Source organism: Xiphophorus couchianus, chromosome 11 (genome assembly GCF_001444195.1).
Source record: "Xiphophorus couchianus chromosome 11, X_couchianus-1.0, whole genome shotgun sequence".
Lineage (NCBI taxonomy): Eukaryota > Metazoa > Chordata > Actinopteri > Cyprinodontiformes > Poeciliidae > Xiphophorus > Xiphophorus couchianus.
In genome coordinates this window covers 15,772,296-15,799,288 of record NC_040238.1, presented here as the reverse complement: position 1 = coordinate 15,799,288, position 26,993 = coordinate 15,772,296, and the positions used below count along the sequence as shown (strand labels likewise).

At 39.7% G+C, this 26,993-nt stretch overlaps 3 protein-coding genes across 4 annotated transcripts in view; 2 read left to right on the top strand and 1 right to left on the bottom strand.

Annotated features, from left to right (window-relative positions):
• The window catches only part of igsf9bb (immunoglobulin superfamily, member 9Bb), a 103,437-nt gene extending 95,941 nt beyond the window's left edge, over positions 1–7,496 (top strand). For both annotated transcript variants that reach the window (XM_028031923.1, XM_028031922.1), the window contains exon 20: positions 223–7,496. In XM_028031923.1, the coding sequence (XP_027887724.1) occupies positions 223–437 (215 nt within the window). In that variant the 3' untranslated portion in view covers positions 438–7,496. The remainder of the gene's footprint in view (positions 1–222) is intronic.
• Positions 7,497–8,250: 754 nt separating this feature from the next.
• Positions 8,251–13,997, bottom strand: LOC114152654 (uncharacterized). The gene is made up of 9 exons (XM_028030598.1): positions 13,809–13,997; positions 11,626–11,856; positions 11,304–11,538; positions 10,873–11,176; positions 10,527–10,632; positions 10,196–10,434; positions 9,959–10,117; positions 9,735–9,864; positions 8,251–8,489 (listed from the first exon to the last, which is right to left on the bottom strand). The coding sequence occupies exons 1-9, from the start codon at positions 13,851–13,853 to the stop codon at positions 8,427–8,429; spliced, it is 1,512 nt and encodes a 503-aa protein (XP_027886399.1). The 5' UTR covers positions 13,854–13,997; the 3' UTR covers positions 8,251–8,426.
• Positions 13,998–14,360: 363 nt separating this feature from the next.
• cfap58 (cilia and flagella associated protein 58) lies at positions 14,361–22,850 on the top strand. Its single transcript, XM_028030574.1, has 18 exons — positions 14,361–14,419; positions 15,450–15,719; positions 15,913–16,061; positions 16,153–16,303; positions 16,403–16,597; positions 17,954–18,091; positions 18,593–18,752; positions 19,239–19,321; positions 19,480–19,671; positions 19,781–19,942; positions 20,117–20,263; positions 20,735–20,875; positions 20,954–21,177; positions 21,481–21,589; positions 21,710–21,814; positions 22,220–22,339; positions 22,456–22,580; positions 22,680–22,850. The coding sequence occupies exons 1-18, from the start codon at positions 14,414–14,416 to the stop codon at positions 22,789–22,791; spliced, it is 2,589 nt and encodes an 862-aa protein (XP_027886375.1). The 5' UTR covers positions 14,361–14,413; the 3' UTR covers positions 22,792–22,850.
• Positions 22,851–26,993: the final 4,143 nt, after the last annotated feature.

Genomic DNA, 26,993 nt, shown 5'->3' with positions numbered 1-26,993 from the left:
CAAATGGATTTACAAGTGAGGAGATATATCTTCTAAAATGTACAGAGTATCATAGTCAAAACAGATGTTTTAATTACAGGTGAAAATTCTGAAAGTCTTGGTTGAAATATCTTCATAATTATGACAAGGTACAAATCTAAACGTTTGCATTAGGGGGAGAAGGTCTCAACGTCACTCCTTTTGCAATCATCATAAGTGCAGCTGGCAATTTTCTTCCACCAGGTGTCTCCACCTCTCAGACCCAGCAGGCCTACACCTCTCAGGTACTCCAGCCCGAAGAAGCGCTCTACCTCTGCAAGAAGAAGAAACGGCCCATTCTTCATGATCCGTATGCTCGCTTTTCTGCTCTGCTGTACCGCCGTCCACCAAGGGAGGACCAGAAGGCCATTTTAGCAAGCATGGACAACATGGACCTAGACCATGCCACCTTCCTCTGAAAGGCCCCGGGGATGAGATCACAACCAGGGACAGGCTCCCATTACCATTCCATCAATACACTGCAGTAGCTGCGTTCCAGCTAGACAAGACAGCAAAGTCAGTGGAATGTCTTTATTTCCATTATCTACAAAATGGAGACAACAGTACATGTCAGAGTACAGATTTAGTGCAATCTGTAGGTTCACACTTGTTTTATTGAATTTGCATTTATCATTGGCTTGCTGTTGACAATAACCTAGAATACTCTAGGATATAAACTGAACAAAGACTTCTAAATTTAAACATTTTCTAGTTAAAAAAAAAAAGAAAAATTATATTCTAGTACAAATCAGTTTGTCTCAGTTTACTTTAACTAAGAGTATATGGAAGAGAATCTAGACCCAGATTGGAGTTGTAGCTGTAAGATAGTTCCTGTGGAAAAAAGTCTGGACAATTCGTTAAAAACTGTACTGCTATGGACGCGCCGAGGCACAAACATCATCAGTTCTGCATCATTTGAAATCAGCTAGTACAGCCTTCTGAAAGTAACTTTACTGATTTTGAGATTCCAATTGAACATTTACTCCAGTGCAAAAGTCAAAATTTTACAAACAAGTGGCGGGACTTTAGCTCTTAACACTGTTTTCCCCAAAGTTGTTCCAGAGTCCCCTTTATTCCTTTATCCATTGGAGAGTCTAAATGATTCATGCTAAGCTGAGCTGGGTCTGTTTCCCACTGACTCCAGTCTCCCTCCCTCTCTGTCCGTTTACAGGTCCTTCCAATGAATTCTCTGCCTCACATATAAGGATGTTCTTACTTCCTACCAACTTTACCTCAGAGCACACGAGACCACACAACCACAATCCAGCTCAGCTCTTTGACTTCTCCTGTCTAAATAAGAAACACTCTTTCTTCACTATTGCAATGCTGAAAATTTACCTTTCCTCTGTTTTTAAAGGGGCCATATATTTCCTGTTCAGCTAATCTACGTCAGAAAATGCCGAAGCTAACCAGAAGCTGACATTCTCAGCTTTTCTGCTCTGCTGTAAATAATCAGGACAAGAAATTACTTGTTTTAGGAATGTCAAAGAAACAGGAAAAAAATACAAAAAACCTTTAACTTATTTCCTCGCTCTAAACTACACTCTTTATTTGTTATAATCCAGTCCATTGGGATGCATTCAAAAGGCAAATCAGTTGTGGCGACATGGCATTTTCAACCATCACGATAGAAATCGTTACGTATATACGTTTTGTCGGACAGCTGTTTGCACTGGAGCAAATTCTTATCAGTTCCATTATGTTTGATTTTTCCTTTTCTTGCGCCACTGAGGGCTCCAAATTCTGTTGAGAAACTCTTTGCCAAAAGTTTTATTTAAAATTTCAGTAGACAATGCAGGATAGGATTTTGTACCTTGGTATATCAGTGTAAACATAGAGAACACACTGTTTTCTCTGGCCTGAGAAATACCTTTTTGCCTGTTTTACTTACTAGTGTTTTTTTTAATTGTGCTCCATTATTTCTTTTTTTAAATTTTCTTCTTATGCGAGTCGATCTGTGTTCAGAGAAAAGCAGAACTCATTTAAGGTAAAACAAAGTGAGCCAACAGGTGTGTTTAGCTGCATTTTCCACTGGCATTAGCAGCGCTTGATTGCTTATCTCTATCTGCGTTTTGTTTAAGACTCCATGAGAATGAGGACACTCAAAAAGGACTTTCCATTTACAACAAGGTGCCATAACTGTATCAACTGCATCCTACTCTGCACATTCTGCTGCTACATGGCACTCTAAATCACAAACAGTGGACATGCGCAGCAACAATTAGCCCGACATTGTCTCTTTTTTTTCAACCTCAACGGTGCTCAGTTTCTTTGATTTGTGCAAGTACTTTAAAATGTCATGGGGATATTTGCTGTGAAAATGTCTCGTGTCGGATATGCATTTTGTTTGATTTTTTTGTGTGACCTTAAGCTGCTGGTCCTACAAAGCCTTCAGACGTTTGTCATATCTTTATCGTTTTCATTTATTTGATCTGGTTAAGGTATTTCCACAGTACATGCAGGCAGGCGTGCTAACCATGGGTTAATCGGGAAAATCTGAAAAAAAAAAGTACAGTCAAAAAATAATACAAAAGTTCATTTAAATTTTCATCAAACTAACAATATACTGTTAGTGCGAAGCCTCTGCAAAGCAGATGATCAAACAAGATACACACGTGCAGGTCAAGTCTAAATAAATTAGAATGTCCTGGTTTCACAAAGAGTGATATATTTCTATTAGTTGAAATAATTATGGCTTAAAGCAAATGAAAACCCAAATATATTGAATTTAACAAAAATGACAAAGAGGTGTTGTTCTAAACCAGACTCTGGACCGGGGAGAATCTTCAGGAGCTGCTAAACAGTTCTGTAAATCCCAGAGGAAAATAAGCTGTGATTGTTAAAAACCGACAGCGTGGAGCTGATTATCTCCAGGAAGTGCAGCTGATGATCACAGAGCAGTGGCATACAACAGCTGTCACAAACAGGTTTTGTTGGGGACACTAAACACTGGAAAGTCAGATCAGTACGTCCCTTCCAAAGATGGGTAGACCCCTGAAGTTCATTGGTGTATTGCTGAGAGCTGTAGAGAGCAGAAGGCTTCCTCAATGTCTGATGTTATGGAAGTCAGAGGCTGATGCACTGTATTGATGTAGAAATTCACACGTTAGGAGATCCATCCAGTTACCGACTACATGTAATGCACAGTATATGAACAAACTTTTAAACGGGACCAAATTTCTGCATTAAAAATGTCCATTCTGTTAATATTATGTAACACAGCAATTCTGTTTTACTAAACTTTTGGTTTTCATTTGCTATAAGGCATAATGATCAAAATGAACAGACGTAAATGCTTACAATGTATTGATTAGGATTTAATGAATCACTCTATTGCTCTTGTGTTTTGGGTTAAGATGGAAATGTGCCTCCACAGATGTTATCTAGTGTGGAAATCACTTAGAATTGTTTTAACAAATGTAAATCCTCAATCTTGCTACAACATTACTATTATTGTCAACAGAGATCAAGCAGCAACGGCTAATCTTTGGCGATATCATTTTGCGTTCTGAGGTATTCTAAGGTCTAGCTCAAACACAACACTGTTTTCACATTCTGATGTGATAGTGATTGATCACAGGTGCTTCAGCAGTGGTGTCAAACAGGGGCTCTTCAATCAGCTATAGGTGCTACAAGAGAAGCTGACAGATCCTTCCAAAAAAAAACAAGGACAAACCCCCATGTCTGGAACTGTAGTTTTCTAGTTCTGGAGGGGAAGTAAGAGGATGTTGGAAGTCCTGATCGGATTGAAGATCCCATCGGGAAGGAGCTCTCCCTCCAAAAATGTCTGGAAGGAGAGTTAAAACCAGTAAAACTGATGCTGCCGCCATATTAAAAAATAATGTATTGCTGTTAAAAGAAAAATAGGGTGTCTCAGAATCCCTTTTGTTTTGATTGAGTGTCACCATTGACTCCTTTTGGGAGAGCGGGGTTGTGAGTCCGGTGGTGGGATTTGCAGACACCTTTGAAAATCTGCAGCAGTCAAAGCGGATACGAGAGTGATGCATATGAATTTCCTAATTGAGGTGTAGTTATATTTTACAGTATGACAGTTTAATTGTGGCATATTAGATAAAGTAAAACAGTCCTCAAAATAATGAAAACCAGACTAGTTAAAATCTATACAAATTTCACATAGCCTGCATTAGCAGCAAACATATATGTATACACTGTTTGTACGTGTTTGATATTTACACAGCGAAGTTCTTTTAAAATCCTGTCTGAAGGGCAAGTCGCATCAGAACTTGTTTTTGGAGTAGTAGTTTTGAGGTTTTGTTTGTCCTGGATGGCAGGATTATGGATCCAATTATTTATCTCTTAATACCAAGTTAGATTTTAACTGAATAACGAAAGCTGGACATAAAGTGGCAGCTACAGTAACTCATCATCGATTCATCAAATTAAATAGCAAGGAGGGACGTTTTTCATTCTTCTTCCTATTAGAATGAAAACAAAGGAGATGAATCTGTCTCCGAGTGATTCTCTGTTGTTTTTGCATAATCACGAGAATCATATAAATGTGTAGAATTGCATCCGCATTGGATGTCTCGTGACGTTGTCAGTTGGTTGACTTTAAAGCTGTAGTCTTCCTGATGGAACAACACAGCTTAGTAGTGAAAGAAAATGACAAACTGAAATAATCCAACCACTTTTCTGTAGTCTCAGCTGTAATGCTGCTAAAGAAGAAGCCGGAAGGGAGACAGTAAATGACATGAAATCTGACGATCGACAGTGAAAACGTCTGCAGTTTAACCAATAAAGGTTTTACTATGATGTGAGAACAGTTGGTAGATTTGAGCTGGAGTACTAATTACTACTTAAAAGAGCCACACTTCAAGAAGCTATCCCTCTAGAAATCATGAAGACTAAATATTACTTTTGAATAAACTGAGAAAAATTAAGACATGAACACATGGGTATTATTAATTGATGCTATGATTGTTTTCGCCACATGCCAAGTGAAATCAAAGGTTTAGAGACCGGCCTGTTCTAAACAAAAGGCTCTGTGTTCCCAAACGTCTTGACAGCCGCTGTGATTTTTAAAAAAAAAGATGAATTAATGCGTGTTGAACATCTGCAGACCTTACAGTAAGACCTAACCAGTTTGATCTGGCATATTGTCCTGAGGCGCAGCCGTCAAACATATTCAGACTGATCCCATCGGTCTTTGCAGGATGCAGACATTGGTGACCTTTGCCACTCATCGCTGTGGCAACAAAAATCTGAGTATTGATCAAAAATGTCCAAGGTCAATAGCATACCTAAATGCATTTTAGATTTATTATTCAGGCAAAACAAAATTTATTTAATACTGTGTAAATATCTCAAAAGAGCTTACCATTATATATATATATATATATATATCTATATATAAATATATATATATATATATATATATATATATAAATATATTTTGTAGAGGAAAACATGATGCACATCAGAACTGAGAGTGAGAACTGAGTAGTGTACGGTCTACTTCAGTGACACAGTGTAACATGGTGTGATATCAGTGTCTTTACTGTATGTGAGTGCTTAAAAATGAAATACTAGAAATTAGCTTAGGAATTTAATATCAATTTATTATCCTAGAGAGAAGACGACACTTGCGTTGGAAGCTAGATTAAGAGGATGGTCCTTGTTTTCTAGAATGTAAAAGTCAATATCCTATTATTTTTGTACTCATACGTTGCTTTGTACCGTAGCAATGCAGAACTGTACACAGAGTAGAGAAATATGTTGTCCATCTAAACTCCTGAGTTGTTCAGAAGAGAAGAAATTGGTGCACCGAACTGTACTGTATATCTTTTTGTCTACAAAGAGATCTTCATGAAAAAAATAGACGGTAAATTTGTTTTTATAGTGCGTGTGAATAGCAGATATATCTAATTATTTATGGGCAACATCTTACCATGTTGATCATTGATTTTTCATAAAAAAACTTAGTTTGTTTTGCTTTTTTTTTTTTTTAATATAAATATATATATTTCTTGGCATGAATTGTGATTTATTTTCCATTCTATTGGTGCTCTCCGCCTGCAGAAGCACTGAGATCCAAATGCATTTTGGGACAGCTCCACGTTTAACAAAGGTTTCCGATGTAATGTTTGTGTTTGCAGTGAAAGATGCAGCGCTTCTCGACGCCGACTTGAATTGGTCCAAGTCTGTCGGTTTAGTTCCAGCCAGGAGCATGTGCAAGTTAGCCAACGTTTATATCTGCGCCTTTTGCTCGAAAGTGGAGGTGGAGCACCGCAGCAGCTGCTAGATGCTACACCACGCTCTCAGTTCAGTGCTGTAAATTGCCAAGAAAAAAAAAAAGAGAGACAACCATCAACTTCATTATAAGAAGCGAAAGTAAAAAAAAACATCTGTGGTGCTTTATTTATTTCTTTGTTTTTGTCCTTGCTTCAGACAAAATGTAGCTACACAATCCTGTACTGTACTGTAGATTGCTGTTTGGCCGATCGATCGACCCGCTGCGCTCACACGAGGCAGAGGTGTTAGGGTTTTTGACTTATTTTTTTTTTTGGTGTTTTTTTCCTCCACTGTCCTTTCAGGGAATTCCAAGATCCAATTAGACAAACTTCTTGGAGGGGCAGATTTTTAAAGCAACTAACTTTTATAGATCGTTGATTTGAATTGACTTTTTATTTTTGGTCAGCGCTTCTACATCAGCCACATGGATGGGTGCAAATAGTATCTACACATTGTCTTTGGTGCTCAGCGTAACGTTCACATTCGACTTTTGATATTTTAACCATTAAAAATCCCTGAAGAGGCTTTCAAACATGTCAAAGGAAGTGAGTTTTTGTGCCGGCGTCGTCACCCGGCTCGTTCTGGGTCGCGTTGGAAAGTTCTCGCGAAACCAAACTTCTCCGAAGCCCACAGATAGATGAACCGCAAGTGGTGAAAACGGTGTTTTGATACCGGAGAAAAACATCATTCTGTGATTCAAATCTTTGTTGTTACTGCCTTGTTACAAAAAAAAACACAAAAAGATTAAATTTATCAGAAAATGATTGTTTTTTTTATTTTTATGATTATAAAATGCAATACAAGAGGAAGAAGAACAAACTAAACTCATATCTTCTAATTGTTCTGTCTTCCTAAGATGAGTTGACTTGTACTTAAAACATAACTAACATTATCTTTTCATTATAGGCATAGACAACTCTGTACCTCAAAATATCTCTATGAAAATCTGAAGTCCTACATGTGTACCTTGTGCTTTTATTTTATTTTTTCCACCTTTACAAAGTCCATCCTCATGACGCTTTTTATATTGGTTTGCACAAACACTAATAGGAATGTATGGCTACTGTGATTCCTGCTCACCCTCCCACCCCTCCCTAAAAAGCGAAAGCAACTGAATTCAGCAGTTTTTTGTATTTGAAACGTCTTGGTATGCTTGTTGTAGTTGTATATTCAGAATGGTGTATATTACATCGGTTTTTATTTAATAAAATGTTTAAATTTTCTAACAAGACTGTTGGATTTATTTCACTAGCTCAGATCACTGGACCTTTTATGCGGTCAGGACGCAATTCAGCTTACAGATTTTCTGACTGATTTCAGTCAGAATTTTCTTCCACAGCTGAACGACTGAGAATCACACACCTGCTGTGACAAGTTCACCTGCTAAGATTCACAGACTGTGAGATTAATAAACCAACAAAGGCCAATTTAGCACATCATACCGGTGAGGACAAGCTGGCTTTATGGGAGTGAATGAATAGGCCGACCAATAGGGGGCGGTAATATCACACTTAAGAGTTTGGAACATTCATTTAAATTGAGTTTTGAAAAAACTTTCGGTGCTGACTTTACTTTAAACATAACACTGTTTATACTTTAACTTTTTCTGATTCCAACAGTTTTAATTTATTAATCACAAACCCAAAATGACTCCAGAGTAGTTTTTATGATTAATGTTATTATTACGATTGTCCATATCAGTGGAACAAATGAAAAAGTTCCTGAATAATTTTAGGATGAATAAAAAGTTGTGAAACAAAAGGGGGAAACTGACTCAATAAAGAACCAGAATGATTGAAGTGAATGATTACCATCACTTCACCTGTCATCCAGCACCTATTTGAATATTTTTTTTGTTAATAGTATATTAGTATTGTAAAATTGTAACAATATATAATGGTTTATGCCTCTTGAAGTATTCAAACAAGACATTCTTCCAAGCTAAATTTGAGCATAACACAAAAAAATGGAAACTTTTTCTTTGATCATTTGTTCAGTTGGTTTAATGACTAGTTGGTTACAGAAAACCATCTTCCACCGTCACTGTCTTCTCTGAATTATTTTTAACTGGACCCTTGTCTGTCCCTGGAACAGTCTTGTACAATTAAACGACAGACATTTTTTTTTCCCAAGGGAGCCATCTTCTTTTTGCAGGATCAGCCTTGCTCAACAGGGCCATCTGCTGGACAAATCTCTACCTCAGTTCTTGTCCATTGAGCCTGCACAGTAACACAATGCTTAGTTGCAAATCAGAGTACAGAATCGAGTATCTCAGTACTAAAACATTACTTATAACCAAGGGCGTAGGAACGAGTCTGTCATTGCCTATCGGAAACCTGACAGATCAGTAAATAGCTTGAACAGAAATGTCATAAACAATTGTGCCATCAACCCGTCAGTAACGCGTTACTCTAATCTGGCCCCTTGTTTCAGTAACAGGTATTCTAACACGTTACTATTTACAATCCAATAATCAGATTAAAGTTATGCATCCACGTAGCATAATGACTGTCGTTCCAGGACTGAACTTTATCATTTGCCTCACAGCTAGCAAGCTAAATACTCTGGTAGCACACACAGGCTACCAGATTCTGATATATTTTATTGGTCAACATGCATTGATATTAGTTGACTGGCATTTGAACAGGTTCTGCCTCTTTCTAAAACAGAAGTAAAGGTGGGGAGGAGGGAGGAAGCGCTGTGCTGAAGGCGCTTTGGTGCGCCTTCAAAATAAAAGCACGAGAGTGGAAGATTTCAAAATTCTTCGCAACTGCGGTGAAATTATTGGGTGGGACGAATGTGACTCTCTCTAATATTGGGGGAGACGGTTCCTACGCCTATGCTTATAACAACACAATGAAACCGTGTTTTGGCTTTGGCATATGTCTAGTGAAAGTAAACAGGGATTTATGTCCTGCTCCACTTATTCTACACTGACCTTGTTTGCCTGAGGCGTTTTTTTTGACCCACCTTTAGAAGCTTTCTTAGAATGGCTGGATTTAAACTGCCAATTAATTTACACACAGGTTTTATTATTAATTAAATTACTTGTGAAGGCAACAAGTGGCAGAGAATATCCAAAGGCCAACCGGAGAAAAACGTTGCAAGGGTAGAAAAGACATTTGAGATTATTTGAAGTAGTGATGAGAACTTTGTGTTGGTCTGTGAGATAAAGGCATCAAGGTTTGTTTTCAGAAACCTTAATGCGAACCTTCTTCAACAAAATGTGGAAGAGGCCAAACAGATTAGATAGAAAACTGGAACTGACTTTAGATCAGGCCATAAGTCAGGATTAAACTAACTGTATGTAAACTGGGAGCATTTGTCTTCTAAAGCGTTTTGAGACGACATTCCCAGCAAATTTGGATAAAAACAAATTATTTGAACCGAATGTTTTTGCAGCGCTCCACAGATTAAAGTGCGGCCAAAATGTTGAAAGGAGTTTGATTGTTAGCTGGAACCACCTTTTGTCGTTTCATCCTCTTCAAAAGTTTGACCAGTTGAGCCCTGGCCTTAGCGGGGACAGCCTTCTGCCACTGGACCATAAACTCTGTGTGCTGAGCAAATTCCCACAGCATTTCCTGTCCATGATTCCTGTACAGCAATACAGTTCCCAGTTAGTTACCGAAGGTGGCTAAGATACTCATACTTATTACACAGTCAGCATTTCTTCCAGTCGTGAACAAACCTGACGCCAGGATTAGAATCCACACACATCTTGCTGACCGCAATAAGGAAACCTCCTGAAAACCTTCTTCCTGCTTTCAGGATGTAATCCTCTCCGGTGACGTTTTTCAGCTGGTGAATGTGCTGCGCCGCGCTTTCTCTCACTGCAGCACAGTGATGACTGAAGGAGGACAAAGCCAGAACGATATTTCCATGTGATGCTGATATGAACTTCTTTAAACATCCTAGCTCCTCCTACCTCAGGCCTGTGCTGAGCAGAACATTCAGAACCTTAGCAGGACTGCAGCCCTTCACCAGTGCATCCAGGGCCAGATTAGCTCTCTGGTGAACAAACTCGTTGCTGGTCTGTGCCAGCTTCAGCAGCAGAGCGTCACTGGTCCTTTCTGCCTCGGGGTCCATTGACTTTCCCAGCTGAGTGTGGAGCTCTGCTATGGTGTCAATAACAGCGCCGGCTAAAGAAGGACGCTGGTTTTTAACCTGCAAAGGAGAAAAAAAATAAAAAAGAAAGAAAACATCTTTGTAGTTAGAAAACTGAAACCAAGACCAGCGCTGTGAAAACATGTCTGTACCTCCTCTGTCAAGACTCGGCAGACTTCGTGCAGTTTGGTCTTCAGTTGCTCTGGATGGTGCTGCGCCAGATCTGTGACACATTTCATCCCATCCATTTTCTTTTCCCTGTGTTGAACAAAGATTATCAGGCTGTTGCTCCAACAACAGAACTCTGTTTCCGATAGATTGTAGCAGGGGTTCCCAAACATGTCCCTGCCAAGGCCTCCCGGACAGAACTAACTTTTGGGAAACCCTAAGACACTTAGCAACCCTTGATGGCCCCCACTTTCTAAAACACTGGTTTACAGTATAAACTGTGTAGAATAATCTCCCTGTGGAGGTTTGGTTGTGCTGCTGCTGTCATACCAGTTGTGGGAGCTGAGTTGTCTGAGCCAGGGGGGCGCGCTCTCTGACGTGTCGGTCAGGGGTGGGAATCTAGTCTTTCCTGCCATGGAGTCGGACTTTGGAGGACTGAGAGTTTTCTCATGGAGAGGTCCTGTTCTGTCGGTTGGGACGAGCTCCGCAGGTTGTGCTGCGACGATGGCCATCTTCTTCGAAGAGGTCAGCGGCTGAGGTGAGCCAGTGCGGTCGACGTGGCGCTGCAGTCTTTGTGGTAACGGCTCCTTTTCAGCTGTAGCTGACTGAAGTCTGCATCCAGGCGCTTCTTTGTCTTTTCAGAAAAAAAAACAAAACAGAAACGCTACCTTCCTTGATGTAATGTAACCTCCGTCAGCTGATCTTATGTCAGATATTTCCTACATGAAAGAAGTTATCTTCAGTCCATAACCTTATCTTACCTGCTCTGCCTATTATCACCGGGAGGCGAGACTGTCTCCTGGGTTTAAGTCCCGGGTGAGGAGCTGGGGTGAGGGTTGAGCTGGGCCAGCTCCTCAGATCGGTGGAAAACCTCATCTCTCTGGGTGTGTGTGCGTCTACAGGGCTCAGGGTTTCCCCCATGTCTCCGCATTCACCTGAAATGTTGGGCAATGGACCACCCTGCGCCGCCGCCTGACCACCTGGAAGTTGCTTCTTCTGAAACACGCAATCCTCCTCATTACATATCTGCTTGGTGTCCTGTGTCTGGCTACTTTTGTCCTTCATATTCGAAGAGTGCTTGACCTTCTTTCCTCTCGGTGACGATTCGGGGAGTGGTGAGAGGCTTGCTGGAAGCTGAGGTGTAGGGAAGGTGTCCTGCAGTCTGTCCAGGACAGCTTTGCTGCGGGCTGTTTGTGAGGCACACAGTCTCTCGACGCTCTGGATCAGAGCCGCCCTTTTGGCCTTTTTAGCTTTTCCAATCTCGATAAACCAGGACTGATGAGAACCATCCCCATTGCTTTGGTCCTCTGGTGTCTTTGAATGTAAAATTCACACAAAAGTTTTAGTAACAAGTTTACATCCACTTATCAGGAACATAAATACAATAGGTTTTCAATCAATCGATCAATCAAATTTTATTTGTATAGCACATTTCAGCAGCAAGATATTTCAAAGTGCTTTACACTTTATGAGAGATTTAATCATTTTCCTGTGTGAATTTTTGCTGTAACTATCATAACGATGGCTATATTCTTTGTGGCAAAGTTTGGAAACTCTCGGAACACGGTTTACAGGAAAATAAACACTTTTCATAAAAAAATCAACACTAGACTGCAGCTTGCTTCTGACAACGTGGACAATCCAAAACTATTTCTTAAATCAGCAGACAGATGACTTGTGGAGATGGGTTTTGGAATGGATGAAACAGGCTAACAGTAGCTGTTTGAAATGGCCTTCTCAAAGTCCTGACTTCTATGCTACTGAAAACTGAAAAATTTAATTTAAAATGTGAATTCTAAGCTGGATTATCAATCCAGATTATCAATCGGCTTTAATGAATAATTCTTCAAGGAAGAGGATCAGATATCCAGGAAAAAAGGAAACACGAGGGTACATTTACATTTATATTACATTAGAGTCTCAATATATAATTTTCATAGGAAGCATTCACAAATAATTTAAACTTGAGCCCTAAATTCTTGTTTCTAACAAATCTGTGCAGTATAAAAAAGTAGGAGTCACCCTGCATCTTAATAACCCAGGGGCTCAAGTAATTTGTATTTTACCAGTGACGTGCGGTCAGGGGAGGCAGGTGAGGCAGTGCCTGACCTGCCATCATGGAAAGAAAGAAAATATATAATCATAAAGTAATTTAAATTGTTATATTCATCCGGTGGTTTGTACTAAAAAATATTTATTTTTCATGTAGCTTCACCAATTTCGATTTTTATTTGTTCAAAATCGCTGAATTTTCTTATTTTCCCATTCAAATGCTTGGAAGCGATGCCGGTGAGGCAGCAGCGAGCTCTGCCTCACCTTGGATTGCGCAACCCCTGGCTCTGCGCTGGCTGCTAAGCGGAGAGAGCATGTTGCTGTACGGCGTCAATAAAATGGTTTAAACAAATTTAATATGTGAACTTATTTCCAATAATTTAGCTTATGTATATAATGTACAGTGCTTTTTGTCACCAACTGTGTTTGTGTAACGTGTTTCGTGTAATGAGCGATTATAAACGGCAGAGAACAGGTTCGAGGTGAGGCAGGCAGTTCTCTTGCCTCATGGCAGGGGGCGCTCAAGATCCCAGACGTTCGTCTTGTTCACTCCTCAACTGCCGAGTAAGTGACAGCGAGCTAGGCTAAACGATTCGGGAAGCAAGTCAAGTGCAGCGATAGATTATAATAGAGATAGTGATTTTTTTCCTCTCGCTTATCCCGACTTTCGACATGGATGACTACATTACAACACTAAAAAGGTTTTCTCAAGTGGACTTTCAATCGAAGCAGGTAAGACAGTAATAACATTTATTTTGTTTTGTTTTTTAAGGAAATGTGTGTTTTGTGAGCTACAGTTTGTATGTGTAAGGATGCAGAAGTGAAACATAACCTGTAAACTGCTGTCAATCTATGCATCTATTTGCAAATCTGATTCTGATGACGTCAGTGCCTCACCAGCTATGAACCTCACCGCACGTCACTGTATTTTACTATATTATATTTTTCGACTTTTAAAAAAAGAACAGCTCTCCTCCAACATACTTCACGATCCTTTCCAGCATTACATTTTTTACTTTAGTGCATGCTAATAAAACTGTCCACCTATTGCATCATTTCTTTTGCTTTTGCTCTTATTTAAACTAAACCCAGAAATATCAATTATAATAACCCAAACATTTAAACTTTGAAAAGGTACATTTCTAGTTTATCGTTTTGCATTTGTTATTTCACATTTGTCAAACAGAGAGGGCGACAGAAAGTTAGCCACGTACCTCAGTGTCTCCAGAGAGGCTACTTTCTGACTCTGGACCAGCCATGGGTAGCCGAGCAAACAGACTAAAATCACTTTCAATAACGAAACCTCCAAGAATCAATGCAGGCTAAATTGAATGAAATGTTTGGGTGGGGGTTGGTGCTGTTTTTTTTTTCCATGGCAACACATAATGTCACAAGAAAACTTTTGTTTACTTTTAAATGTCATGTTTAATGTGCTTTAAGCACAGCTCCTCTGATTGGATCAATTTCTACTGCAAACCGTTTTACTAATCCAGCTGATTCTATTGGGACTTGGCTAAACATTCACTCTCTTATTAGGGAAGCAAAACGTAGATAAAAATTAAATTGAATTTATTCATAAAAGTCTTTCTGATCTTCTGATGAACTTGAAAATGAAGTTGTCTTCATTTCTTGATGACTGTCTGACCGCGAGATCAGCGGTTGCTAGGAAACCAGCCCCGACGATCTTTTTTTTTCTTTTCTTTTGAATCCCGCGAGAACTGATGTTGCTAAGCAACCAGTATCAACAGTCGCCTGTAGTCGAAGGGGGAATTGTGGGCTATTAATACGGAATTGTTTTTGGCCTTTCTCTGCTCGTGTAATGGAGGTGAGTTCGGTTTGTGTAGAAACAGTTCTGGAACAGTAACTGGACCTCAGGATATGCTTCCATTTTTTGATAACTTCAGCTGTGTGCGACCAACTTGTATCACTGAATATTAAAAATATACACAAGAGGAAGTCATTTAGTGTTAGGTTTTACACGCATGTATCAAAATTGACTTAACTAAAAAGTCCGTTTCCTCAAAGGAGGAAATGTATTCATGTGGACTCCATTATTTTGCATATTTGGACATTATCTTCACATTTGCTTTGTTGTAATGTTCTCTGTAACGACTTGTGTAGTGTGAGCTAAATAGAATATGCAGTGCTGTTAAAGTTTATGAATGATTACTGCACATCTATGTTGCAAGAGATTTACTGTCATGGTTATATATATATATTGTGTATATATATATATTGTGTATATATATATATATATATATATATATATATATACTGTATATATATATATATACTGTATATATATATAACATTTTTTTTATCCAAGGTTTTTGCATGTTAGGACATAGTTAAAATGTTCAGTTACTCAACTCTGGTTAATCAATTTATTTTCCATTCAATATGTCATCAGTTATTATCAATACTATTCACTAGTTATCATTTTGGAGTTCCTACAGCTTATAGTAGGAACTCCTATTTAGGCTTTTTTCAGTAATTTCTATGTTACAATGGTACACTTGCTGTTGCTTACCTTTCTGTATGAAATGTGAAGCCAGCTGTCTGTCAGCTATTGTTTGGCTAAGTGATCAGCAGTACAATGATCTCAAACACAGCAGCAAATCTACACAATGGCTGAGTGAGTTATAGTACATAAGAAGTATTCACCTCCTTGGGCATCTCCCCCTTTTTAATTGTATTTACAAATAAACTTTTTTTTATTTTTATTTTTTTACAGAAAACCCATTTGATGTAAAAAAAAAAATCCCTTAACCCAGTAAAGAGCAGACCATTTTGGTTGTGTCCTGATGTGACATAAATCACATTTTACTGTATTTACTGCTCTGCTTTAATTCCAGGAGACAGAATTTGAAGGAGATGACTCTTTAGAGTCGTTGGAGGAGTCTCAGGTTGTCCTCAGTGAGCTGGCCAGTGACAGCAGCCTGGACAGGATCAGGACGGAGTACGAGAAACTCGCCCATGCTCTTAAGAAGTCGCGGGAGAATGAAAAAAGGCTGATGTCAAAATGCAGGGAGCTGAACGCAGAGATCGCGTCGACATCAACCAAAGTGGCAACTGCCCTGAAACTGTCCCAGGAAGATGAGACGACAATAATGTCACTCAAGAGGGTACGGCTTGATCAGCTTATGAAATATTCTCTCGGTAACTGTTCAGCCAGTTTCTATGTCTGTGTCACTTAGAGGTAATAAAAGAGCAGATATTCAAACCGATTTATAATGACCTTTTGTGGAAGTTTGACATTTTAATATTCAGGGACTCAACAGGTTTTGTCCGTGAAAAATGGATCTTTGAATGTTTCAGGAGTTGGATAAGGCTTGGAAATTGATTGATGCGGCTCATGATAAAGAGAGGAAGGACCAGGAAACAATCAAGAATTTAAAAGAAGACGTTTTCAAGCTCACAAGGGCAACCGAGCAAAAAACCGGACAACAGCAGGACCAAGAACGAATGTGAGTCAGGAAAGGGTCCCGCTTTCTCTTTTGCTGCGCACTGTAAATACTCTAAATTAAGTTTATAACTCCATCTGTGGTGTTTTTTAAGGGATTTAATTAAAATGATCGAAGAGTTGACAAAGGAGAGAGACCAGCTGATGGACAAGGCAGCGGACCTAAGAGAGAAACTAAACAAGGCAACTGTAACTCAGCAAGACATAGAGGCTCAAAAAGAGACTGCTGTGGAGAAGATCTTGAAGGTGAACGTTGGGTATACTTTCAGTGAAGGAAGGGAATATGAATGTGGATGAACGCCGTTGTGTAGGAGTCTGAGATCAGCTTCGCATTTCTGCTTCTAGCTGCAGCAGGAGCTCCAGGTGCAACAGAACGAGCTCTCCAGAGAGATGAGACTGAATGAGAAGCTCGACAAGGAGATCATGCAGCTGCACACTGACATGGAGGCCAAGATGGCTGAAATCAAAGCTCTGAACACGCAGGGACAGAAGGCCAGAGAGGAGCAGCAGAGACTGGAGCACCAGCTCAGAGATCTAAAGGTAAGCAAGGCAGTGGGATGCAACCCTAGTCTGCTATTCAGTTCAGTTTACTTATACAATGTCATCTCAAGGCACAAAAAAATATCATTTCAATCCAATCACACATACAGGCCAAGTGATCCATTGGCCAAATTGGTTAAAGACGTTTTCTATCTGTGGAAACCCAGCAGATTGCATCGAGTTTGGATACTAATCTATATTTAAACAGCATCTTTTCCATACAAGACGATTCAAAATGTAATCCAAAGGGACAGAAATACAAAAAAAGTGATATCAGCTGTTGATATTGTATATAAGAAACTGTAAAATACTAATTGTATGTGAAATTAACAGATTTTAAATGATAACATAACACAAGAATTGATAAAATAGCTTTTGCTTTTACTGGGTGCCGTGAATTATAATGTTTTCAGTCCTGATTAAAGGGATTTTTTTTCTGGAGCTGAGGAGTTTCAAGACTAAACGCTGATTCCTTTCATTTAGTTGTGCTTCTGAAAACAGCCTGTCCTTGTGGACAGATCTGAGATTACCTGACAGGTAACTTAACATATTGATGTATTCAAGACCCAAAATCATTTAGTTCCTCATAGATTTAACAATCTCAGCTTTTTCAGCTTAGATATGATTCTTTGTCTTGGTGTAGGGCAGGGCTCTGGCAGCAGATTCTGGAAACACTGCTTTTGCAGATTTATTTATTTATTTATTTGTTTATTTATTTCAAACATGATAGAAGTATAAAATCACACACATGAACAAGAAATGCAAAATTATAATCTAACTAACTGAAAAAACACTAACTGATAACTAGTGTTTTCTTTGTCCTGATTGGCTGGTAATCTCTAACCATGTATGTTTGGGACCATAATTACTTCTGTCTTCTTTGCATTAGCTGGAGAAAATGTTTGCCTATCCCCTTTCTGATGCCATGACTGAGTGACAGTCATGTAGTGAAACCTGATGCCACCAGATGCGTGGTATGAAATGTTGTAACACTGTAGTGTTAGCTGGAAGGCGAGGTGTGAGAGATACAGATAATAAATTCAAGTGTTACTCAGATGGAGCCTTCATATGTGATTGCTTGCTCAAATTCATAATTGTTGTGTGATGTAAAGTAGTTTTGCTTTACCAAGTAAGAAGCTCTGTAAAATGCAGTGCTGAGATCTTTCATAGGTGAGTTAAAACCTGGCTGGGAAACACTGACAAGACTTGCCAAATCATTGCCAAAAATCTCAAGTTAGGCTGACTCAGACTGTAGATTGAACTCATGTCTGTTGTGACTGTCTGTCCCGTAACACCTTGGGTTGATTATCAGTGATTAGGGAACATTATACACCAGTCTGTCCCTTCCTATCACAGGTATTGCATGAGCGCTCGACCAAAGAACTGGAGCAGATTCAGGTGAAGAGCAGCAAACTGCAGCAGGAATGTGATCGTCTCTTGTCAGCCAAGGAACAGCTCTCTCTGGAGAATCATCAGAAGGCAAGCGAACTGAAGGTATTCACTTTGTGTTTCTCATCATTTCTTTATTCCTTTCTTAAATATAGGCATGCAGCAACCTGGGCCAGACTTCAGAAACGGCATGCAGGGGCAGTAGCCCACGGCAACGAGTTCTGGCAGTGGCAAATATATTGTGTTTTGTGTCTATTGTGCATATCGTGGGCTCATTTAGTATGTGGCGTTTTATTAAAAATATTGCTGGATTTTTATTTATTGAAACTACACACAAATATTTGAAAACCATCACCTTTTTGGGACCAACATGGATCCATCTGCCACACGTTTGACACCAACCATCCATCAATTTGAATCTGCAAATGTATCGACTTATCTATTAATGTTCTGTAATTTGCATGAGGATCCCTCATTCTTCTAAATCCAAGCACTGGCAGCAGCCTGAGAAAGAAAAAGAAGCCAGAGTCGTGTCGTGCTTTACGGCTTTCTTTCACAAAATCCTTTCCCTCTCCCTTTTTCTGTCATTCTTTCTTCATCTAATAGATAAGAGAGGAGGAGCTGAGTCACATGCGTCAGGAGGTCGCCAAACAGACCAAGATGAGAGAAGCCATCCAGAAGAAGTTCCACCACATGGAGGAGCAGAAAGCTGAAGTAGACCAACAGAGGGAGACGCTGAAAGCTCAGATCGCTGGCCTGGAAAAAGGTTTGAGCGTTTTTGACATACGAACTGATGAAACCAGAATTGTACTCTTTGATATCTGATCCATCAGCTGAGCAGGAATGCAATGTATGCAGAAAACTGCATATTTTTAGCATCTAGTCTATATATCATACACCAGTTCAACATTCAGTTCAAACACATTTACCACATTGTTCAACGTCTGACCTCTAGTGTACAAAACCACTAGAGGTGGTTTACACTGACATTACTTACCAAACAACGATGAAGCTGCAGGTGAAAAACTAACTGCAGCTGGAGTTTTGTCATTTTGCTAGGAAGGAAAGACATCAGCAAAGATATTGATAGCAATTTCTGTTTCATCTCACTTTGGGACAATTAAGATAAAATAGTTAATGTCTATCATTCTAGAAGTAGAAGCTGCTAATGTCAGTTGTTTTATATACAGGTGGGATGTTTGGAGCAGGTAATAATGCTGGGCTTTTGCTTCTCTTAATTTTCCATATGCAGATCTTGAAGCTTCCCGGAAGCAAGTGGAAGTTGATAAAAAAGCCAAGGAGGAGCTGATCCGAGAGAGGGACAATCTGCACAAGGTTACCTCTTCATTTTAGCATCATAGACATTTCTAAGAGGAATCAACATTTGCAATCATTCCGCTTAGTCTGGTATTAACGCTGCAGATTTGACGCACCCCTTCACCATGTGCTCCCTTCTCTGAGTGGTATGAACTCGTTTTTCCCCTTGTGGACAGAACATGACCAAAGCCGTGCAGTCGGCTGAGAAGCAGCAGGACCTCATGAAGCTCTTGGAGCAGGACAAGAGAACCTTGAAGCACGAGATCTCCGGGTTCTGGCAGGAGGCGCAGAAGCAGCGGAAGGTCATCCAGCAGCTGGAGAAGGAACGAGACCGCTACGTCAACGAGAGCAGCAGCCTTATGCAGAAGGCGGGTCACGCAGATGGGCCAAACATGGCGTAGCTTCTCATACCACTGCATATTTTTCACCTTGACTAAGAGGTGTTTTTTTTCTTTTTTTTCCTTTTACCTTCTGCAGGTACAGCAGAAACTCACTGTTGTCGAAGACAAAGAGATGGAGATATTTGATTGGAGAAAGAAAGCTACAGAGTCAGAGTGTAAACTCAAACAGCAGGAGAACCTGCTGGAGTCAGTCATCGCGGAGAGGAATCTGTACAGCAAAAACCTCATAGAGTCTCAGGTGAGAGAGATGATGATGATGATGATGATGATGATGATGATGATGATGATGATGATGATGATGGTGATGTCACAGAAGGCGGCTAACTTTAGGCCAGGGGCTCTGTAAGATCAGATCTGTGTTCACAGTCTTGGTACCTTTACACATCCGCTCTGTTCCTTTAATTTCCTTAAGGAGGAGATTTCTGAAATGAAGAGGAAAATAAAGACTATGAGCAACCAAGTTGCCCGGCTTAAAGATGACATCACTGAGAAGGAGCAGGAACTGGTCAGAGATCAGCAGGAGCAGAAGAGGCTGGAGAAGGAGAACGAAGTCTTCAAGGTACTGTTCCCTCCGCCTCCACTAGGGGGCGTGGTGAGAACAATAACTGGGATTTAAACGTCTTTACATATTTCTTATTTTGTAACAAAGGTTAGGACCTTCTTTTGCGAAATAAGCTAATTTTGACACAGCTGAAAAACATTCTCAACCTAGCGGCAAAGCTATTTTATTAAAAAACGAGTTGTTTTTTCCCCGAAATAGCCGTGTTTCCATTAGGTGAATTTATTTTCCAAATGTCAAATTGTGCAATTCTATGGCGAATGGAAACGCAGCTTCTGTCACTGTCACATGACCAAACAAATACCACATGACCAACTTCCTCTAACTCCAGAAACACATGGCATCAAGATTGAAACAAATATCTTTTGTTAATTTTGTCCCAGTTATATTTATTAAACCGATACTGCTATAACGATTTTTTGGTGCTGATGTATCGTGCATCCTGGTTATCTGGCATATGTCTTCTATCAGGGGGACCTGCAGTCAATAAAACTGCAGCTGGAGGAAACAAAGCAGCTTATTGACAGCCAGAGGACAGAACAGCAAAAACTGCAAATGATAATCACCAGCATGGAAGAAGACCGAGTCCAGCAGCAGAAGCAGCTGCAGCAGGTAAAGTAGAATGTCAGCACCCAGCAGTCAGACCATGCCCCCCACTTGCTGTCTGAGTGTGTGCTGCTGTGATGGAAGGTGATCCGAGAGCGGGACAGCCTCGGCAAGCAGCTGCTGCAGCGGAACGATGAACGCGCTCTGCTGTTTGAGAAGATCCGGATCCAGCAGTCCGTCCTCAGCAAGGGGGACTTCCACTACAAGCAGAGGCTGGAGGACATCCAGCTACTGAAGCTGGAGATCAAGAGGCTGCGCCGCAGCAACGACATCCAGGACAGGACTTTACCCAACACAGAGGAGCTGAGGTAAAACGCAACCCCAAGTCCCTAGCCACATCAGGGTAGTGACAGAGGAGAGCCAGAGAGCAGAGGAGGCGACCCACAAAGAGCAAGATGTAGAGCTTGACAGGAAGGCTCAGTCAGAAGCAGCTGGGAGGCTGCTGAGACACAGACAGCTAGGTAAGAAGAACCTCATCTAAATGAGACGACCCAAAGTCACAGGGAAGCTTCTTGTTCAGAACATTCCGGTCCGGTTGTTACCTTTAAAGTCATGTAGCTGAAAAGCTTTTCTGTTGCTGGTTGGTGTTAATCCTCCACCCTGTCCTGTAGGATGGAGCAGCTCCGCCTGCGGACGGAGCTGCTCAGAGAGAGAACCAGGAACAGTGTTCTGGAGGACCAGCTCAAGCCCATAAATATTCACCGATGGAGGCAACTGGAGGTGAGGCTTTAAGGTCCGAATGTCTCCAGCTGTTGGCTCTGTTTGTCCCCATCTTAACTGGATAAGGACAGAAGAAATGATGAGAACTTTGACCGTTTGTGGATTATTCCTAACTTGCAGGGCAGCGACCCGGGAAAGTATCAGCTCATCCAGAAGATTCAGGCATTGCAGAAGCGACTGATTGTTAAAACCCAGGAGCTGGAGGAACGGGAACTGCTGCTGCAGGTAGACGCTCCGCCTGTAGCTGCTGCTCTTCATGGAGCAGATCAGTGTGAGAACACCATCTACCACAAAATTTAAAAAGTATTTATTTCTTCTCTGTATACATGAAAACACAAGAAGCGTTCTTTTCTTTGTAACACCAGCTCCATTTCCATTAATAACAAAATTGTACAAATTGAAATCCCGAAATTAAATTTTGCCTAAAGGGAACACACTGATTTTGAAAAAAAAAAAGAAAAGATACAAATACAAATGATCTTATATAATAATAAATTCCTAAGAATAATTTCAAAAGCCTGTATTGATTTTCTTCTGGTTGTGTTGGTCTTTCTTATGAAATCCCCTCTTCGCCTGTTTTGTTCTCACTTTGGGGAAAATCTTTCTGTCTTTTCTATCTTGCTCATGTAGGAAAAAGAGAAGCTGTATGTGGAACTGAAGCAGGTTCTGGCCCGGCGGCCCGGTCCTGAGGCTGCCAAGCAGCTTCAGGAGTACCGCTGGACCATCGGGGACCGGACCAAAAAGCTGCAGGTATTTTCATCCCTCTCTTTTAGTCGCTTTGATTTAGGTTATTCCTGCTAATTTATTTGTGTCTGGTGATTTTCCATTATGAACCGTCTCTATATTTGACTGTAACGTCCACACAGGCTCTGACGGCAGAGCTGAGGACGCTCGACTCAAAGATGAACGAATACAAACGTGAGAATCAAAGACTGAGCGGTGAGCTGGCAAATATAAAGAAGAAGTATCTGAGTCAGAAAAGGCTTCGTAGGTAAGCTCTGTCTCAAATGATGATGAACGTAGTCATTGATCTGCAGTGGCCGTGTTCTGTGCTGTTTGCTCTCTGACGACCCTCTGTGTGTCTCATTAGTGAGCGGAGAAGCAGGACCACAGTGCAGGAACAGGAAGCTCTGCCACAGCTGAGCAGCACGCCTCCCTTCGCCAGAGCAGCCTTCAGGGTTTACAACCCGGTCAAACTCTGACGCCCACTGTCTGCATTTTTGTTACAGATATGCTCAAATCTTTGTCTATATTCTGCTAATGTCAAAAAAACCCACAATTTTGCAGTTGCGGTGTTTCGTGCGTTAAAGCGGCAAACCTCTCATACTTGGGAGCATCAGCTACGTACGTGGTGTTTTGGGGGAAATTGTATTTGGCGATTTTACAGAAGAGCTATGGATTCAAGATGTTCAAATAAAACAGAACTTTCTTTGAACTGTGTGATGCTGTGAGAGATCTGGTGGAGTCACCGGGACAAAAAAACAAAAGACGTCATCTTACCACTTTCCTACTTTCTGACATGTTTGTCTTTTTCATCAGTAGACAAACTTTTTTTGCATCACACAAGTAGCAACAGTTAGTGTCCACAGCACTAACTGTTGCTACTTGTGTGATGCAAAAAAAGTGTTTCCACTGCAGTCCTGTGAATTACCTTTATTTCGATATGGCTGAAAAAAAAAAAAACCTCGTCCTAGCGCAAAAACCTTTTAGCGAAAAATGTGAGTTTTTTTTATTTTATTCCGATGTTTTCTTTAAGTGGATTTATTTTCATAATTCCAATTTGCACAATTTTATGGACAATGCAAACCCAGAAAGTGTGTTTGAAAATTGTAAGCGCAAAACTCTGAAATCCAAAGACTTCACTTGATAACAGAAAATATGAGAGGGAAGAGACTGTTCAGTGGAATAAATCTCATTTTTATTTAATGTTGTATTTGATGAAGCTGACTTACATTCCCCAGATGAACATTGGCAGCCATTAAAATACCTACAAGATGAGCTTTTGAGATCATTTTGAATGATTTTTAATTTTTGTCTCAAAGTTTAGCAATATATATATATATATATTATGTGTCACTTATATAATGAACAATTCAAACTGTTTGTCCCTCTGGGGTATAGATGTATATGCCATCTAGTACACCTTAATTCCGGTGTACTGGAAGGTTTCCTGTACTGACATTGAACATCTGGACATGATGACAATTTATGAAAGTATAACTTGCCAAGATAGAACAAAAATTAGGAAATTCCTTGATGCACTTTTCTTGGTGTGGTCCATTACTTTTAGCTGTAAGTATGATGATTATTGATTATAAAATCAATATGCAGGATGCTCAGAAAAAGACACATCTCCATGCGTTAGTATTATTTGTGCAAACTATCACTCTTAGAACTGCTAAACAGTATTTGGTGTGATATTTAAAAAAATAACTTTTAAATGCTCGCTATTTAACAGTTCTCTCCATCAATCAGTCTCTTATTACGTCTACTAATATTATGCCTTTGTCTGTGGTTTTCTGTTGACATATTTTCTGATATCTATGTTTGGTAAGCAAATATCCGTGATACATTTCATTTTTACAGCTTAACTGCAGGAGCAAACTACCGAAAGCCCAAATTGTCACATAGCCTTAATCCATGCCAAAAAAGTTGCTAGTTCAAGAAATGTAAACCTAATTTATAGACAGTGCATTGTTTTGATGCACTGATCTGTCATACATATTTTATATCACTAATGCCTGCAGTGCGGTGCTCATACACATTTTATAAACTTGTAAAGTGAAGCACTTACGTCTGAAGCATTTGTCGCTTCTTTTTCCTCTGATTCCAAGGTTAACTTGTCCGTTCTGCGTGACTTCCAAACCAACGTTTTGGCACCTTTAAATTTGCCGTAACATTTTTAAGGCATATTAGTTTAGCTACAGTGAAATGTAGCTAATCTGTTCCTGTTACCCAGTAAATTAGAATCTGCCCGTTAGCCAGATTAAAGGTACCTTTTGAAAATAACCTTTCAGCAGGTGTTAAACACACTTTTCATTCAAGTTCAAATTTATGTATTACAAAAAATTTTTTTTTTTTTAGTCTAATTTTTGTAATATAATTTTAAAAGTCACATTTTCAGTGACTGTAAGCAGAAAATCCCCATAAATTACAGATATAAAGACTTGAAAATGTATCTCTATGCGGATTAAATGGATGGAAAATGAACTTTTCATTAACAGTCTAACTTTTTCAGATGCATCTGTACCTGAGTCTCTGCACAACCTTCTTTTTATGGGATAGACTTACTGAAGTAATTACAAAGGACTGATTGCTAATTGGAGCGTATAGGTTTGTGTGTGTGTTCATTAATTAAAAAATTCAATGTATCTACTTCTAGATTTGGTCCTCCGGATGGAAGGGAACCAAACTCGCACCCTGACTTTAAAAATGAAGCAGATTCTGAACTGTGATTTTTTGTGTGTGTGCCCTGAAACCTCTAATCACATCACAATTATTGGTTTTACATGATATTAATCTCCCTCTTCACCACATCCCGAAGCTGCTCTATTGGATTGAGATCTGGTGACCATGGAGACCATTGGAGCCTACAGTGTGCCAAGAAAATATCCCACATCATTATACCACCACTACCAACAGCAGCAGCAGCAAAGTGGCCGGTGAGTTTGCATCAAGAATCAAACCTTTTCTAATTGTCATTCTGCTGGTCAGGAAGTAGTTAAATACTGCATTTATGCCACAACCATGGAAGACACTTGTGTTGTTGTAGAAATAGGAAGCCTTTCTTATTTATTTCTCCCATTTTTTCCTTTTGTTTGACTTGAATCAACCGGCTAAAGAAGCTAGTAATGTTTTTCTCTCTTTTGGATGGTTTATTTTTAAAGGAAAAGTGTGCCAGGTGCGCGCAGAACCTTCTGTGCATTGACGTTACTTGTTCAGTAAATCAGTGGGAAACACCTTTTTTTTTTTAATTCCAGTTTGCCAGTTTCTAAAATTACCTCTCTGTTTCAAAGTGTTTTAAAGTCCAGGAAATCATTGCAGCTTTAAACATAGTAGGAAGGATTAGACATCTCATAAATTCAGTCAGACTGGCTGTTATCTGATTCTGAGTGAGCCAAACTCTCTGCACGAAGCAGACATCATTAATCACATTTTTCTGTTTTTTTCCCGCATGAAACATTGTAAGAGAGGAGCTTAGGGATTTTATCCACAGCACAAAGAACTTTGAATAAGGAAGCAGAGTTTTTATTTTTTAGTATCAGTATGTGCTGCAGCCTTGGATTGAGGTGTGCAATGCTGCACATTTTGGATGTCAAGTAAAAACAGGACCAGTATTCCAGTCAATACCATTACCAATTATTTAAGAATGATACAAGCAGACTTCTGACTTTTAAGCCTTTTTGTGGGTTTTCCTTTGAAATATTTTGTTAAGAAATTTAGATAAAGTTTGTAGGTGTCAACAAAATACTTTTGAAAGATAATAACACGATAATATAAACACAAAATAAATTTGTGTACTAATTAAAAAAAAAACAAAACCAAAAAAAAAAAACAGGTGCAAAAATATTAGCATTTGAGAGCAAATCAAAACAAAATCTTCTCTTACGGTAGAGTTGAGAAACTACACTAGAAAAAAAATTAAATAAAATGTCAAGAGGGAATTTGAAACTTAAACATCAGTCTTATCACACTGGCATCTGATGCTAATGCTGACTTTGTGTTAATATTGTGAACATTTTGAATCGATCCACCCACATTCAGTGTTGGAACATTTCAACCCCAAATATCTTACTAGTCTGCATTTTGGCGTACAGATGTGAATGCATTCACAGATCAGTTAGGTCAGTAGCACAATAAAAATAAAGTCCATTTACCAGTGACATTTGTGTTGTTCACAATGTTCATTAATGCATTGTCCCTCCTCAGCAAATAGATCAAATGAAACGTCAAAGCCCCCTAAATATCCAACATCCTTGTATAGTCAACTCAGTCCCAACGCATTGTCCTATTCAAAGTCAATTCATGCCAATTTAATCCTAGGTATTGAGCAATGCAGTCAAGCTCAGTTTATTATCCAATTTAGTAAAACACTTTCAAAGGAAACTCGACCGATTGCATCAGGTCACTGTCTTTGTGGAAACCATCAGCAGCGGCCAGCTGACTGCACTTGAGTTAGTGTGGGAGGCCATCTGCTGCCAGACAGAGCGGAAACACAAAAACACTGGTCTAGTTGAATTTATAAGCTTTAAGCCAGAAGTACAATCTGAAGGATTTTAATCAGCACATAAAGTCAGTTCAGTTGTTGCATCTGGGCTGGGAGAGAGACAGAAACGAGTGTTTCATCAATAGGAGGAGAACATGAGCTCAGTGGTAGCTGTAGGACCGAAAGGCGTCGCAAGCT